The sequence below is a fragment of the Ascidiella aspersa genome, chromosome 6 (assembly GCF_963924565.1).
Source record: "Ascidiella aspersa chromosome 6, kaAscAspe10.2, whole genome shotgun sequence".
In the NCBI taxonomy this organism is placed as follows: Eukaryota; Metazoa; Chordata; class Ascidiacea; order Phlebobranchia; family Ascidiidae; genus Ascidiella; species Ascidiella aspersa.
The window spans coordinates 2,888,764-2,906,522 of record NC_139452.1 but is presented as its reverse complement, the minus strand read 5'-3'; the positions used below and the strand labels follow the sequence as shown (position 1 = coordinate 2,906,522).

Here is a 17,759-nt window from a genome sequence, read left to right as displayed (position 1 = left end):
AAATTGAACTCCACTTAACCCCAAAGGGTCCATGGACCTCAGTTTAAGAACCCTAGGCCTAGGCACTAAGTATAATGCCTAAACAAGCAGGTAACTAAAAAAACGTTAATGGTAGGTAAGGTTTCTCCACGGTCGCATCAATCTTTATTCACCTACTTCAAGAAGACTGACAACAAACAAGAATACGAAGGCAAAAAAGCCACGAAATACGACGTTTATTATTCTGTACTTTCAGCCTTAACGTCCTTTTGCGAAACTTTCTGCTTTTTCGGTGCAGATTTTTTACCACTTTTCGGGGACTTTTTCGACTTTTCCTCATTTTTGGGGGACTTTTTCTGCTTTTTTTTCTTCAAAACGTCGTCGGGCCTTTTCTCGACAACCTGAGCCTCCTTGGGGGAATTCCCGGCCTTCTTGTCGTCAAGGTAACGAGCGATGCCCCGCTTTTTGGCCAGGATGCCCGAAATTGGCCGCACGATGGCACCAGGCTGGTGCTTTCGCTTCTGATATTTCTTGAGGCGCTTCAGACTCAGTTCTTTGCTGTTGTCCGCTGCTAAACGTTAAGTAGTGAACAAAATGAAGAGTTTTTAGTCTAGAATTTAAATACAACAAGCTTATGATGATAAAAAGGTAATTATTTAATAAGCGAATTTTGCAACTGGATTCAATTAAAAAAATCACCCGTTCGCGTTTTTTTTTTTAAATCGTTATGTAATAAGGAACAAATTTAAGATTTTGTGCTAAAAAAACAACACTTTTAAAGCATTCAAAAAATGGACGGTTTTTGATATTTCTACAGCGCTTCAGTTCTTTGAAAAAAATTAAAGAGTTAGAAAAGGCAAACAATACAACTTAAAATTTGCATAGATATGGAAATTTTGGAGCATAATGGAACGAATATTAAACATCAAACCCAGACAGTGGTAGGTGTCATTTTGGACGTTTCGAATAAATCTTAAGATAATGGCTGGAGGTTGTAGTTAGACGTAGAATGAATATTAAAGCCCGTACAAAAGTAGATATCATTTTGAACGTTTCGAATAACTCTTTATTCAGAGTTATTTTGCTATGTTGAAAATGAATAAAGAGTTATTCGAAACGTTCAAAATCATACCACACAAAGGTCAGTAGCATTTTGGACGTTTCCCATAAATCTTTATTCATTTTCAACATCTTTGACCCAAGGTTCGGCGACAGGTTTTATTCTGTCGTTGGTCTTAATACAATATTATTGTGGATACTTCTGCTGTAGATATTTCTAATTATATGTCTTTTCGTTGGGTGTTCTCCTTATAACCTCTTCACGTTACCCTAATTGGCCTTTTGAACAAAATTAGCGAACATGTATAATTTTTTGCAGTTATAAACATGAAAGTTGGGTAGAAAATCAAGTTATTCTGTTAATCTTTACTATAAATTGACTTGCGTAACTTTTGTATGAAAATTTGTTTTTAATGTAACCTGAGCCCACCTTTGGTTTTCTTTGAAGTAATTTGTTTTTTCTTTTGTTTTGTGTCTGGAGTTTTTTCGTTGGAGCTTTCAGTAGCTTCTTCGCCATTTTCTGCAATAATTCGCACAAATTTGTCGGTTAATAAATTGTCGGCAAAAAATTTTTTGGTTAAGGCTAGTTTTTATTAAATGTGAACATTTAGAAGTTAAACGAAAAGTTTGACAGAAATCCCAGCAAGCTTTAAACGTCTATTGACCATACCGTGTAATCTACTTAAAACATACTTAGTTTTGGAAGTTATCTTAAACAACTTTGATATGTACTATATTTACACAATTGTTTGGCAAATTAAATAGTTTATACGAATTTATGGAAGTATTTAGGGTAATCCGCCAAATGATAGCAAACTTTTGGAATAATCCATTAACAACTGCTTATTTATAAAAAAGCATAAAAGTTGTTTCAAAATATTAAAAATTGTACGCTTAGAAAAAATAAATATGTTAGCTTTACAAGGTTGTTCAAAACAATTTGAAATCTTTAGTGAAATACACTGACCAACGTACATTTATTCAAACTCGTTGGCCCATATAAATAATTTGATTATGCATCAGGACTTAAGCAAATACTCATCTTCTACTTTACCTTCCACTGTATCAGAAGTCTTATCTTCTTCTTCCACTACCCTCTTGCTCAAATCTTCGGGGATCTGGTTCGAGAACTTCTTTAGTTTAGCGAGGAAGAATCCATCCATGTTATGAGTGTGTGGGTAGAAGCGACGAGCGTGTTTCATGCTTGGGTGGAAGCGGTACTGACGGTATCTGGACAAAAGTTGCACCAAACTAGTCTAAATCTGGTGTAAAACGAACGATGGCTTTTTAGTGCGTATTATTTATGGCTTTTTAGTGCATATTAAATTAAATGTTAGTGTTAGAGTTGCAAGCAATTTCGTGCGTTTTAAATGCAACTCTAAACAATTATCCTATTACGACTGTATCAATACGCCATAGAAAAAAAACTTTACCACACAGCTAATAATCGTTTGACAAAAATACGCTTGCTTTATGTTTGGGTGGAAGCGGTACTGACGATATCTAGACAAAAAAATCGAAATTGGAATATAAAAAATTGGCATATAAGTAGGGATGCTCAAAGTAGAATATCGAATCCTTGGATTCGAATCCAGATGGGATTCGAATCCAATTCTGCCATTTAATTCGGGTAATTGGAACCGATATAATTTAACGTTTTACCGCCGACCGTCGCGCCTAGTTGTACAAACACGTGTGGTAAGTTGGCCTGTCGCTGCGCCGACCAATTTATAGTGCTTGCTTTAAATGTAACCTGGTAGTGCAGTGTCAGCGTTTTTTCGGGCGACCAATTACCGCGTCTCGCGATAACGTTCGTCTAATAATTAAGTGTCAATCAAGCGTTATTGGGCGAGAGGCTAACATGTAATGTCTGGTGTGGAGTTCGCAAATTCCCTAAATGTGTTAAGTTGTAAAAGTAACCTAGCGTTGCAAAACGTGCTGGCCGTCCACGAAATGCGCTATGGGGTTACTTAAGGTCAACTTTAGGCCAATATTCAGCGAAGTTATGCAGTTATGCACAACGTAATTGTCAAGAATTCGTTATATCAATAATAACTTTGTATTCTGTGCAGTACATCATTTGACTGCATAACAGACCAGGTTAGTCAAAAAAGAAGCACTAAGATTTAACAATGCTTTCAAAAACAGGACCGAATTGCTTAAGACTTCTGTGTTCAGTGTTGCATTGTACTCACTATTGGCAAAAATATAAGTTTTGGCAACAACCTGGACAGTTGACATATTACAGTTTACAGAACGGCTTCAGATGACAGTTGTTAAGAATGCTAAACATATGGGAGATTTTTTTTATAATGTACACATGTTAGCAAATTGTTTGGGCGATTTATTGCTGTGATTGCGGGCCCTGTAGGGTAGATTAAGATTAATCCCTTCCCCAAACAAAATTGAGGATAAATAATTTAATAAAAATATACTAGGATTCGCTATTCTGGATTCGTTATTCTAGATTCGAAACCTATTATTCTACAATACCTTGGGATTCTACTTTGAACATCCCTACATATAAGCCAAGGGTGGTTAAACCGCGGTTCTCCGACATGTTTTTGTGACTTAATCAGCTAAAAATACTTTCCCCTTTCCCTGATTTAAACGTACGTAGAAAGATACAGACGGTTTTTGGGCATCGCAGTTAATTTTGTAGGCCTGTCTATTATTTTTCCATGAAGATTAAGAGTATAGTTAAAATGTCGTGGAATTCAAACTAAATTTTGATATAGTTTTGAAAAAATTTAAAAAAGGCTATTACAGTTTTTGTTAAATATATATTAAAATGAAGTTAATTAACTTAGACTTAAAAAAATATATCCAGCCGTGATGGTTAGGCATAACAGCTACCAGGCCCTTTATGAAAAAAAAATTGGCGACATCTGCTATATTAGAGAGCTAGTCGCGCTTAGAAGTATTTTCTAGAGTTGATGGCATTTTAGTGCAAATAAATTTAAAAGTTAGTGCTAGGTTCAAGCAATTACGTGCGTTTTAAACACAAAACTTCACCAGTATCCAGATAGCGACTGTAGCAATAGGCTACACAAAAAAATCTTTAACATACAGCTAATTATCGTATTGGCAAAAATACGCTAAACCAGTGAACGTGAATAAAAAATATTTGCCACAAAATGGCGACCAAGCCTGGTCCTGAAGGAAACCAATAGTTAAAAAACACCTCAATCTAGTAAACGAATGTAAAAAAAACTTTCGACTCAAAATGGCGACCAAAACAGGCCCTGAAACAAACCAAACAGTAAAAAAACACCTTAATCTAATAAACGCATAATATAGAAAAATTTCAACACAAAATGGCGACCAAAACAGGGCCTGAAGCAAACCAACGAGTAGTACAATCTGTTTTTTGAAAACTAATTTATACATGTAAACTAGGGTCAGTCTTTCGGCAATGAAAATGGCAAACTATAACTTCTCCGTATTATAGAACCTGCGGCAAATTACCTGTTGAATCCCTCAACACCAAACTCTAGTCCAGTTGGAACTAGTTTGACGTTTCGCTTCTGTAGAGCGTAGTTCACCACTGACTCGTTTTCTTCAACCTGGAAGTGAATAAGTAAACAAGTAAATGTTATAAGTTGTGAAAAAGCCAGTTAACCTTTTACAATTGCTTTTTCTACCGTTAGGATGGGATTTTAAGAGAGTCCTAGAAAGAAACGAAAAAAGCCATAATTTTATATCAGTCTATTTAGAAAAATACTATAAAAAATCGTAACTCTAGTTATTATGTTTATATCGGGCGATAAAATTTAACGAAACACACTTCATCATATGCCAATTTTTCCTGTTAAACTGCTTTTAGTGCGCGCCTTCCACGTAAAACGTTAAAAGGTAGTGCGCGCCTTTCACGTAAAAAATTGTAATCAGTTTCTAGCCGTTGGGGCCAAGTTAGTTGCTATATAAAGTTGTTGTTTTTCGGTGCATGGTGCAGTCGGCACCAGCATCAATAAGAAGACACTATACACGCCAGACATCAAACTTTGAAAAGCTTCACCGTTTCTACACTGTTTTTGCTTTGTATTGTCCGAAATTTGTCATGTTCGCAATTGCTATTGAACACGCAAGCAATAAGAGAAAGAATACCGAGTATTGCCAAGCTTGATATGATAGGTTAGAACCGTGGTTTTAGACTTTTTTTTTAAGTTCCCTGTTCATTGCGGCCCCTCAATTTTGGTGTGATTTACTTAAACCTCAGTCAAACATATATAAATATTTATATGGAAAATAACCTAAGTTCAAATCAATTCATAATTAGAGAAAATCAATTACAAGTCAAGTCGTTGTCAATTAAAATTGTGTAAACTAGTCCAACTATGAGCAATACCTTAACTAAAAATACCAAAATCACAATATCAAGCAAGCAATGAACAAAAATTTGATATCTGCAAGTGGCTTGTTTAAAGTGGCAGTTTCACTTCAGTTTATCTCGTAGCACTTACTAGGATTGAACAGGTACAGTAAAGCACATAACCAGCTCCTTCAGCGTTTGCATTACAAGAATCAATGGCAGCAAGAATCAGCTCTTTCTGCAAAAAGAACAAAGTATGACTATGACTTATTTAATTCAGCAATTAAACAATACAACGTTGGATTTTTATCAAGCTTTCAAAAACTATTTACATTATAATCTATTTTGCGTTTCTTTTTACATAACAATAATTAGCAACGGGCTATGAAAGCAAAGGGCTGTTATATCAAAAAATATTTTTTTGCCCTTGAATAACTAAATAACATTATTTTTAAATTGACGTTCATGACAGAAAAATTAAAAAAATTGGCATAAATCAGCTTATTACAAGTTTCGTTTTTACCTGCAGATGTGTACAGCGAGCAATATCTCCCTCGTCCTTGTTAATTTTGACGGCTGGGTCTTTCGAAATGACCCCGGTTCCACTACAGGGGGCGTCCAACAACACCCGGGAAAAGTTACCCATGATCTGAAGCAAAATAACGTTTTGCAATAAGTAATACGTTTCACTAGCACATAATGCCTTCGGCAAGGCTTTTAGAAATCAGTCAGCGTTTTCCAAACGATTACGGCTTACGTATCATTAGTACACCGAAAGCCATCGCAGATTCACCGAATCTGTCGATCAATGATGCAAGCAAGGCAGGCTAGAACTAGAAAACAACTAGCCTGGGGTGAGGTTCGAACCGCGACCGTCGCTCTACTTAACTGAGCTTAACAGGCTTAGAATGGAGAAAGTCGAGCACGGTCCCACTATGGCCGGGGGTCGTGAGTTCGAACCTAACATCAAGCTATAGTTGTTGTTCTAGCCGCTCTTTGTTATATTTTGCTGATCATGCTGGCTGATTTCGGCAAACCTTCCGAAGGCATCTTGTGTACTATATAATGTGTGACGATTTGGCCAGTACGAATCCAGAAGGGCTTGATTACACATTGTGCAAAACTGTATATGAACGTTTCAGTTACTTACAGCGGGAAACGACCTTGCGTCGTAGTTAGCGATCACCGTGTTGCTTATTCCCATCCTGTGTAGGTTTCCGACCACAGCTTTTAAACGAGAGGCGCTGACGTCATTTGCAAGTATCATCCCACTGTTCTTCATGAGCTGGCCTGGAAAGATGTATATCGTTAGTTGAATTAACTGGGTTTGGCTAAGTTTTTGTTGGATAATACTATTAAGGAAAAGAAGACGCCTAATTTAAACGCCAACTATCAATCTTACATAATAATAGTCGATGTTTGGACTGTTTATAGAAACAGGCATAAACATAAAACCATTTCTTAGCCACTAAAACCGTTCCGCAAACTCAAAACTAAAGAGAAAAACTGTACAAAATGGTCCAAAAAATTACAAGGTTACGAGATGGTTCAGGCCAGTTGTTGCATTTCTTGCGTATTTTTTGCGCGACAATCAGTTTGTCGTAAATCTTGCTGATTTGTATTTATTTGTGTCACAAAATTATATCTTGATGCATTTTTTTGTAACAATAAGTTAAAATGGACATTTTAATCGGTAGTAAAATGCAAACATTTATTACTGCTATTGAGTTTAAATTCAAATCATATGCGAAAAAAAGGCGAGACATCACACAACACGACCATATATCCCACCTATATAGGTTGTTTTTCCACCAGGAGCGGCGCACATGTCGAGTATCCTTTCATCAGGTTGAGGAGCGAGCGCCATTACTGGGAGAAAACTAGAAGCTCCTTGGATCATGTAATGCCCAGCCAAGTACTCGGGGGTGGCGCCTGTTAAAAATAGAAAATTTAACAAAGTTCGGGTAAATCTTAAAATGTAAACCTTTCTTGAAAGCTTTTTTTTGTGAAAAAAAACTTTTTTCAATTCTATTTAATTTTTTTGGTCTTTTTTTTTTACCGGCAAAGTACAAAATAAGTTGAAAACTTGGGCTAAAACTAAAAAATATGTTTTTTTTTGTTGAACTTTTTAAAAAATGTCAAAATGTCACACCTGAAACAAGTGACACTGTAAACAAATCGTATTTAACTGTTGACTAACTTTTTTTTTTGTTAATTTTTTTGCTGAAAACGTATTTTTAATTTTTCAAGTATTTTGTACTGACCGGTTCCATAAAAAAACATTGATATGTGATTAAAACTAAGTATCACACATAGGCAAAAAATGTCAAACCTGGTGGATTGACTGGAAGATCTGGTAGTTAAAATAAAACTAATTTCAATGTGTTTATTCCCACATTAACACGAACTCACTCACCTATTGGCACCGAAGAGTCGAATACGACGAGTCCAACTTTCGTCCACTTTCCAAGGGGGTCAAGGTTCACACCGCGAGCAATTAGTGCCTGGGAAACAAATATCAGTTTCAGACTTGGAAGTTGGAAGGAACTTTCATTTAAGACTTACATTCTAACTTTTTATCTCATTTTTTTGGCTTTGCCGGAGTTAAAAAGTAGACTAAACGAATCTGTCGATCAATGATGCAAGTAAGACAGGTTAAAAAAACAACTAGGCTGCAGTGAGGTTCGAACTCACGACCGTCGCTTTGCAAACTAAGCTACACAGGCTCAGAGCAAGTCGAGAAACAACCATAGCACCGTTGCCAGCTGCATGAAGTTCGTAAAACTAGCCTGTGGTGATATTTGAGCTCACGACCTCGGTCATACCCGGGACCGTCGCTCTACCAACTGGACTACTTTATTGCTAAATTTTAGTCTATTTGTTTCAATATAAATGTACCATCATGCGACTTAAACCATTGAACCTACCTGCGCCAAATCGCGTCTCTTTGTCTTCAAAGTGTTGGTTCTTATCGTGATTGGCCGACTCACTTCGTTGGCTTCAAGAAACGCAACCAACTGAACAAAAAACAATAAAGTTTGAGTGTAAAAGCGCAGTTAAAAGGTGACAATAAGACTCAGTGTTGTAAACGAGTCATTTTGAAAAGACTCTAGTGCCAGTCAAGTAATTTGTAAAACAAATTAAGTCCAAGTTAATCTTTAGCAAAAAATAATAAGTTAAATTCCAGTCTATGTTACTTGTCCAAGTCAAGCCCCTATTAGAGCAGGTCAACTTCAAGCCAAGAAATACACATAAAACTATAACGTTAAACTATTAAAATGACTAAATTCAATTGGCTATGAGCAATATTTAAACTAAAAAATAAGAGAAATGTAGCATATAGCAAGCAAATTGGTTTATTTGCAAAACCTAGGATAAATAGCCCAATTAAGAAAAAAAAAGCTAAAAGAAATAATCCTTTTTTTTAGTAAAAACGCTCAATGTTAACCAAACTTATTTAACACAAAGACGTAAGTCGATTTTAGTCACTTGTTCAATAAACTTAAGTGAAGTAAATTCACTTTTGTGAAAACAGAAAAAAAGACTTTAGGTAAAACAAAGTAGAACACACGTTTAAATCCACTTTACACTGGTTTATTAATCTTGACTTGTATGCAAAATTTGTTCACCTGACTATAAAAGAATGTTAAGCAAAGTTTATAAAGCAGTCTCAATGTTTTCCATTTAGATACAGGGCGGTGTTATAAAATAAACAGCAAGACCTAATTAAATGTTAAAGGCTGAGTTTTATCGGTTTAAGATTTTGTCTTATGTTAGTTTGACCCACATTCAAGCATTATGGTGTAATTACCTGGAAATGGTAAATAAAGTATCTCGTAATAACAAGTATAACCGTCTCTACCTCATTTAATGGGAACAAATCCATTAACTTGGTGAGCAGAAAGTGGTTGTAGCTGTAATATGTGCAAAGATCTTTCTGAAGGATGTGGACGTAGTCTTTGCGAGTTCTAAAAAAAAATATTATTACAATATGATAACGAATACCAAACTACGGCCCACCGAGTTATTTCAAAGATAAAGTACAGATGAACTTCAACACTTAATTTTGATCAAACTATAAACTGTAGAGAATTTTATTATAGCTGACTAAAGTTTTAATGTAGTTATTTATATTTCTTTGTTTAATAATAATCTTCTGTAATAATAAGTGGAAAAATGGTGATTTGGACCGACCTTTCAGGATCTCGTTTATTTGCAAAGTCCATGAGAACAGCCATAACATCTTTCATTCGCTGGTGAACAAATTCCAAACCTTGTGGTTGGGTCAGTATATAGCTGGTCAAGGAAGTTTAAGATAGAGTGGGTTTACACAGTTTATAATTTTGGCTTATTTCACCAAATTAATGTTTTATTTGGTATCAGACGACCATACTTTTTGCCCAGAATGTGTAGATTATTGGATTAAAATGTTGGAAATTGGAAATTCATAATATCTGCATATTAACAGATTTTAATGGGTTTTTATTGGCGGTATTTTTTAGCATCATACTAGATATCAGGAATTTCAAAAACAGGACATTTTATTGTAATACCTGATATTCTGAATAAAATGTATGCCCATACCAAATGACGTCATTAAAATGGTTTGAAGAAAAATTAAATGGGGAAGTTTAATCATAATTTTTTATTAGGCCAAAATTTGTCGTATATTGTTATTTAGCATTAAAAAAAGAAAAAATTCTAACTTAACTACATTGCTGTCATTAAAATAAATGCTCTTAAAAACATATAAAAACATAAAACTGTAAATGAATTAGTGAAAGGATATGTTCTTTCTCGATTTCTTGCCCACTTGGAAGAACAAAGTTTTCAGTTTGTGAAATATTAGTTTCCAGTTTTCCTTCTGGTATTTCTCTGAAAATACAAAAATATTTGTTCAAATCATATTTTTTAATTACCAGCTGTAACTTTTTGCTTGTTCGTGAAAGGTATTGTAAAACAGATTCATTAAGCTTGCGGATGGTACTCAAATTATTACATTTAAAAATTTATACATTAAGTTGGTGTTTTATTAAACCTAAAAAAATTGTTCTATACACCAAAAAATGGAGTTACAAAAAACTATTTAAGCAAAATAAAAAAGTTGTTTGCTCTTGTCTTGACATAGTTAATTTACAAAAATATAATTTTAATTTACAGTTCAGTATGTGTCAAAATATGATGGAATTTTATACCTTATAAAAATATCTTAAAAACTTGATTAATTAAACTGATATTTCATTTAATCAAGAAAAATATCTATTAAAAAAATAATACAGCTTTAGTTGTACGAAAATAGCAGGAACCATTTATACTTGGACGAATTTGAATTTAAATCAGTTAACAGCTCTTACTTATTTATTCTTTTCTGCTTTTTTTCCGTCTTGATTGCTTTTTCTTCGATCGGTAGAAGATAATCATCGTCCTCAATTTCGTCAGCATCGACGCCGCTGTCATCCGATGATTCCTCATCTTCATCTTCCTCTGGCATCATCTCGTTTAAAATGTGCTCCTTAATCGCTGTTTTTGTGGAGTCTGATTGAGGAGCTTCGATGCTGTTCATCTAAGTGAAAAAAAGTTAAGAAAACTTGGTATTATTTAATGAAAATTGCAGAGTTTCAGTGTCATTATCTAAAATCATCCAAACTCAATTTTTCCGACTGATGCTAATACCCATGTTGATTTTTTTAAATACCGGAAATCGAGTGAAAACTTGAATTAATTAAAAAGAAAATCAAAATATCATTTCAGTTTGTGTATATTTGTTAAACTCTTACTTTGCACATTAATTTGGTATGATGCAAAACCCCCCAAAAATTGCAAAAATAATAAGAAATTTGTTTTATTTTCAAGAAAAACCCGTTACGTAAAAGGGTAAATTACAAAAACAGTCCAAGGCCACAATTGCCTTTGTAGCCTCAGTAGCAAATCTTGCATCTTTAGCAAGTAATGTTTTTGAATCCTGGTGACTTTTACCTCATTATCGCTGACTTGATCTTCACTATCATCATTCCCATCGCTGTTAAGTTCCAAGGCTGGTTCTGAACACAAGGATTGCATATTATTCAGTTTCCTGTGTTAACTTAAAAAACTTAATTTGCAATATTACAATGTGAACTAGTAAAAAAATATGGATTTACTTGGTTAAATTGAGTTGTAAATTTTACAAAAATATAGTTTGGTTTAAAATTGATTTAAAAAAAAATATATATATATAGCTTGGTTAAAAACTAATTAAAAACACATAAATCAAAGTTTTGATGTTAACTTTGTGTAGTAACAAAACACAGATAGTTTTAATAGTATGAAAATCTGTAAAACATAATATCTAAATATTCCCTTCTGCACCTATTTACATCACTGATGGTAGACCAATATTCTACTAACATATTTACCTTGTTTTGCTTTTTTTTCATCTTGCAACAACAATTTACGCAGCATTCTCTTTTTTTCACGTTGTTTCGACCGTCTGGATTGCTTTGAAAGAGATTTATCTGAATAATTGTAAAAACAGAGTTGAAATATGTTTGTGATGTTGGATCATCAGAGATCTCTATTATCTTTACTGATGATGGTATGAGGTATTGCTGAAATCTCTGTAACCTGCGAAAATATTGTGTTCCAAAACACAGTAGGTTATTAACTATAGTGGTTATCAAAGAACTTTGGCCAAATTACCTGAAAATAAAAAAAAATATCTCTAAAACGTTTTATTTTGTTATTGTGCTTGTTTAATCATAATACTGTTGTCAATTAGTAAATATTGGATTCGAGTCGACATTTTAAACACTCATGTTATTGGAACAAATGTCAAGTATTGGACATCCTTATATAGAAATTTTGATTTTCTGACCAATAATAAACTCACCCTTCCAATCATCTGGCATCTTAAGATCTTTCTGACGTTGAGCTTTTTTCCCAGGGCCTCGTACCACTTCATAATCAGGGTTGCGATGGTGCCGGCCCATCTTTAGGTTTTCTTATTAGGTCTTGCTGCAAAAAAGAAATTGTTAGCTAGGACTGGGGGACAAAGTAAACCAGCAAAAGCTCCAGCTCCAGAGTCAACAAACACATATCCAATGGCTCCATACCGGTATATTCTTTAAATTTGCTTCAGCACAGCCTAAATTATGTTACATTTGCCACACTAAAATGTTTAGTAGTTTTCATTTGAGCAATCTTGAAATTCATTCGAGCCAAAGCAAGTAAAAATTTTATTGCTTCAGCTTTCAAAGTAAAAAAAATAGCTTTGGATCACACAAGAAAATAAAAAGCGCTCTCCTGCAGACAATAAAATGTAAAACATAGATTCTGTATGTTATTTAGACTGTTTAGTGAAAACAGATATAAAAGCATAAAATATTTACAGAAATATATTTTTCCTTGTATAAAATAGGCATTATCAACAACATATATATTTCTACAAACAAGTATTGATATAATGCTTCTATAGCTCTTTTTACCAAACACTCCAAACATACAGAATCTATGTTTTACATTTTATTGTCTGCTGGAGATATATTAAATTAGTTTAGCTTATTTTAGTATTATTGTGAGAATATACTTACAGTTAAAAATTAGGTGATAGAATGTAGCTGCAAAAATCTATTTTACTTGTGAGTATATGCTTATATATTTTCACTTAAAAAGATTAAAATGTTGATCATTAATGTTGAGTTTAAATATATATAAATACCAGTACCTGGATGGTTTCTTTTACTCTGGTATACAAACTTTTCGTATGCACTGAAAAATCAACTTCTTGGAATTCTTTTCCTTTGTTCCGACTATTGAAAATAAAAATGAAATAATAAAAAAAATGACGATGAAATAATAATATGCTGGGGTTATGCATAGGGGGGGGGGGGGGTATGCCAGGTTGCGGGAAACCCGCGATTTACTTTTAGTTGGTTTGATGGAAGCGACAGTGCCATCGTTGGGGGACAAAGCAACAGCTTGGAGACTGGGTAAAAATTGCCTTTTTGTTTTGGATTTCTATGTAAAACACATAGTAGTGCCTATTTGATATATTGCCGAAGAAAACATATACTAATTGAGTCACGTAATATCTACTTGCAACAATTCACCTATAAAACTATATTCGTTAGAATATCCAACAATTAACTTTACGATAACTTACACCTTTTCTGATGCTATTTACGTTTGTTCTATAAGATTAATATCAGGTCAGTGACATCATTTGGCGCGGAATGAATGCCCTTAAGCCTCTCAATTAGGGTTCCTCTTTTCCCCAGACTTTTTCACTTCCGGGAAACAGGATTGAAAAATGAAAATGGGGATAAAAAATTATACCTAATTACGCCCTTTTAATGTTTAAAATTATTTTATATTGGTAGTATTGCTTCTGCAATCTTACAAGACCTTTTCTCATATTAAAGGTTGCATGCAGGGCGCATTTTTATTGGTAAAACAATATTAATTAGGTTTTTCGGCTGTTAAGCACAAACAAAGCAACTTAGACAACAACTTTAATAAGTTTGGTAATATTTTTCTCTTTATATAATTTTTTTCTCTATATAGAAGTTTTTTTAATTTTAGCTATGTTGCCTTATAAATGGGATTATAAAATATTTCCCGAGATTCCGATCATTAATTTGCAGGAAATCCCGGGAATTTCCCGTCGAAACATTTCCGGAGAGAAACCCGACTGTCAATGGCATGATTTTGTAATAAATATATCAAACCTTTTAAGCTTACAATGAAAAGTATCACATTTTGGAGTAAATAAGAAAGAATTTTTGCAAAAGATTTCGACAAAAATATCTTTAGGCAATGAAAAAACACAGTTAGGCATGGTCTCACCCAGTGTTTTTTTTAAGGTGTTTTGGGGGACCGAAACGATCCCCCAAATTTTCCTAGCGGTTTCCCAAATTTTGGACTTGCAAGTTTTTGGTATTTAAATGAAACACTTTCGGTCTCTTAAAACTACTCAGCGGTCACCCAAACCAAACCTTAAAAAAAAACCTGGTCGTACCAGTGTACCACAAACTTGGACGCTAGGCTAGAATTCTACTAACTTTTTTACAGCTTCGAAATACAAGTCGTTGGTCTAGAATCCTACCAGAATTATTAAACCAACCCACATTATTTGCTGTAGGGTGCAAGTTAGCGCTTTGGTGTGGGTGGGTCAAGTATTATTACATTTATCACATTAACATTAACTGAAGATGATACAAACAATTGCATCCCATCTCTCATAAATGATGCTTGAAATGCTTCTCAGTCACATTAACCGAAGATGATACAAGCTCGTATTGAAACGTCTTAACTAAGATGCTGTCGATTTACTCGACCTTTTTGTCTCTGAAATTTATTATCAAGCTACATTACAGATCCGTGCATAGTGTACCCAACTATTATACTCATTATTTAATAATAATACTTGACCGCACCCTAACCCAAATATTGTGTGTTGTGGTAGGGCAGGGTTGTTCCTAAGCAAAAAATTATACTCGCAAGTTAGGCGAGTGGCTATCAATCAGCACTAGCCAGGACGAAACAACACTCGCCAAATTTTTGGCATGCTGTCTGCAAATTTCGGTCCTAGCAGGGTAATTTCTTGGGTTATCGTTAACCTGTATTTTTCTATACGTAAACACCAGATTGTAAACTTTAGTTTTTGCGCTGGAGAGACAATTTTGCAGCTTTAAATTGCGGGGCTGTAATAAAGTTATCTGTAAAATTTGCACGGCTGAAAATGCAGTACTAGACTGAAAACTGTTAACGCGACAAAGTGTTGCGCGTTTGAGCGATTTTTTGCGGCTGACGGAATTTTACGTTGACTTTACATAAAATGCGCGGCTGTGACCGCGGCAGACCGGGTACTTTCCAACCTATCGTAAACATTTGTTTTTATAAAAGTTTGGTCGTTTATTTTTATGCATGGATGAACAAATGAATGACATATAAAGCAGTTTACGCTTAAAACAATGTTTTTCAGCCGAAGTATTCTTTAGTGAAAAAATAACACTGTCAATTCCTTGCGCCCTCTTTTTTTGTATTCTGTTTTTTCTGTGCTTCAAGGACGTTTCATCCAGGTTGCTTCGCGCCACAAACAAAACGCCACATTTCGCCTAACACTATAGTTACTGTTTAAACAGATAAAATAATGGCAAAATAATTGTAAATTTACAACTAAACCATTTATTCGCAAAAAAAAAAAAAACATTTATTCGCTGAGTTAACAACCATATGCACCAGAGGTTCTGTGCTGCGCGATGCCTTATAGTGGGCCGTTTCTATTTTCCAAGGGCGTCCGCAATGGTTTCGATTCGTATATATCTTAAATGCGGTATAAAATATTCCCAGACAGTTATTCAACATACTTACGTCTCAGACTAATTACTAATGCTCAACTGTTGTTACACAAGTAGGCGATATTTCAAATATTGTAGAGTTCAGTGGTCCGTTTTAGTCCCTCAAAACATTTAAAAAAACATTGCTTACAAATATTATTATAAGACATTTGCTTTGAACTTATTGTTACCCAAAACTGCACGTCCTTTCCCAAAGGCGTCAAAAAAGTTTAAGTTAAACAATAAACCACATAACTGTTTACCACTGCAGCAATTACATTATTGATTGTTCGCCGGTAAACAATTTTTTTAAACGGGACAAAGAGTTTTTATTACGAGCTTTGAACGTGACTTTGATTAACCTTATTATCTGTGAAGTGTTGAATGTATTTGCACCTTAGTGTTTAAGAAAATATTTTTAGTACACAAGTTGGCCTGCACCAACTAATTACATTTTTCGCCGAAGCCACTCGCCAGTCGGCCGAGTGGGTGTCAATCAGCACTTGCCAAGAGCAATTTGTACTCGCATTGGCGAGTAGGTGAGTGCTTAAGTCCAACCCTGTAGGGGTCTAGACCAGCACCAAATACGGTACCAGTGGTCAAAATTATAAATTGGGACCCCAATAATATGCATTAAGTATTAAAACGCTGTGGTAGGATTCTAGACCAGCGCCACTTTTCAAAGTTTTACAATCATTTTTCAAAAAAATAAAGCATTTAATCATATACTTACTGCAATATGAATGCAAAGACTACGGTGAGCAGACCAATTCCCCAAAAGCCCGAGATGAAATTGTAGATTCCAATGAAGCGTCTGTCTCGAATACCTTGCGAGCTTTGCAGGCGTCGTATCAAAACCTTCCGCTTAACACCGGTGTTGTGATGTGGAACCGCTTCGTCAAAGCTCTCTGGCCTTATTTGACTTTGTTTTATCTTTGAGGCAACTTTTCCCATTTGGGTTTTAACCGTTTGAGAAAACGCTTAGTATTCGTATTTTTTGACCCAAAGCAAAACTACATTATCCGTTACAACACCTAAACAATAAAATACAATAGCCGTTACAACTGCCCATGTGTTTTACTTGCATATTTCGAGAAAAATCGGCGCTGGTCTAGAATCCTACCACAACGTTGAAATGATTATTAAGCAATGCATAATATGTGGGTTAGGGTGTCGGTTAGTGTTTGGGTGTGGGTAGGTCAAGTAATATTGTTCAACACTATTACTGGACGTCACCCAAACCCAAACGCTAACCGGCACCCTAACCCAAATAATGTTCGTTGTGGTAGGATTCTAGACGAGCGCCGAAAAATCACCAAAATAAAAGTTCATAATGCCAGAAACAGAGACGCATGTAATCTGCTTAACATAGCTACAATATTTTTGCCAAAATTGCCGCCATTTTATGTTAAATATAAACCCTTATTACCAATCATCAATCTTAATAAGGCCAAATGTTAGTAAATAAAAGTTTAGGGTTTAGCAACTAATTTTGTTCCAATCTAGTGAGAATAAAAATAAATAAAATTGAAAAAATATCCTAATTCAAACGTTCGATTTGGACATAACATGGCGACACATAAAGTTTAGTTTTCACGTGTGTTGTTTCATAGAATACTAAAACTTTTAGGAATCCCTTCAGACTCTCGACAGACTCCACTGGTTTAAAACAAGGGATTATAGGGTTATATGCGCTTAATGATGTCTTTAAGTGATAAACGTTGGGTTTGTAAGTGGGTTAGGGGTTCAATCTTTCTATAGACAAAAATGCGTTTATTCGGATACTATTTTCCTTCCCTGGTTGTCTGACAAATCCAGTCGGCATTTTGACTTACCTAATCCCAACGCAGTCGCTCTTGTGCTATATAGTTTCAATAAGCGACCTGACAATATGCACTTTGAAATGCAATGTCAGTTTGTTTAACTTCGATTTAGTGAAGTCAGCACGGTGGTCAATGGTCAGGTCTCCCCTGTTGTAATATACACGTTCAGCTTCTTTTAAAAGTTGGATAGGTGTAATTCATTATACAATGGCCGTATTGCAAAAACGTTGCAAATTTACGCAAACAGAAAAAACGTGTTACATTATAACT

General features: G+C 34.7%; 1 protein-coding gene across 1 annotated transcript; it reads right to left on the bottom strand.

Moving 5' to 3' along the window:
* Positions 1-134: 134 nt before the first annotated feature.
* Positions 135-16,696, bottom strand: LOC146139156 (28S rRNA (cytosine(4447)-C(5))-methyltransferase-like). The gene is made up of 19 exons (XM_083391230.1): positions 16,400-16,696; positions 13,053-13,137; positions 12,219-12,343; positions 11,746-11,844; positions 11,327-11,391; positions 10,705-10,913; positions 10,142-10,225; positions 9,545-9,640; positions 9,213-9,318; positions 8,278-8,367; positions 7,767-7,854; positions 7,142-7,282; positions 6,501-6,640; positions 5,874-5,999; positions 5,502-5,588; positions 4,507-4,604; positions 2,093-2,268; positions 1,469-1,558; positions 135-550 (listed from the first exon to the last, which is right to left on the bottom strand). Exons 3-19 carry the CDS (start codon positions 12,316-12,318, stop codon positions 219-221), a joined length of 2,127 nt encoding a protein of 708 aa, XP_083247356.1. The 5' UTR covers positions 12,319-12,343; positions 13,053-13,137; positions 16,400-16,696; the 3' UTR covers positions 135-218.
* Between the last annotated feature and the right edge of the window lie 1,063 nt (positions 16,697-17,759).

Excerpts from the sequence above, each read along its gene's own strand:
- LOC146139156 (XM_083391230.1), bottom strand. The coding sequence starts at position 12,318 with ATGGGCCGGCACCATCGCAACCCTGATTATGAAGTGGTACGAGGCCCT. Across the intron at positions 8,368-9,212 it reads ATTTGTTCCCATTAAATGAG|TTGGTTGCGTTTCTTGAAGC; the intron begins GTAGAGACGGTT and ends TTTTTTGTTCAG. Across the intron at positions 1,559-2,092 it reads GACTTCTGATACAGTGGAAG|AAAATGGCGAAGAAGCTACT; the intron begins GTAAAGTAGAAG and ends GAATTATTGCAG.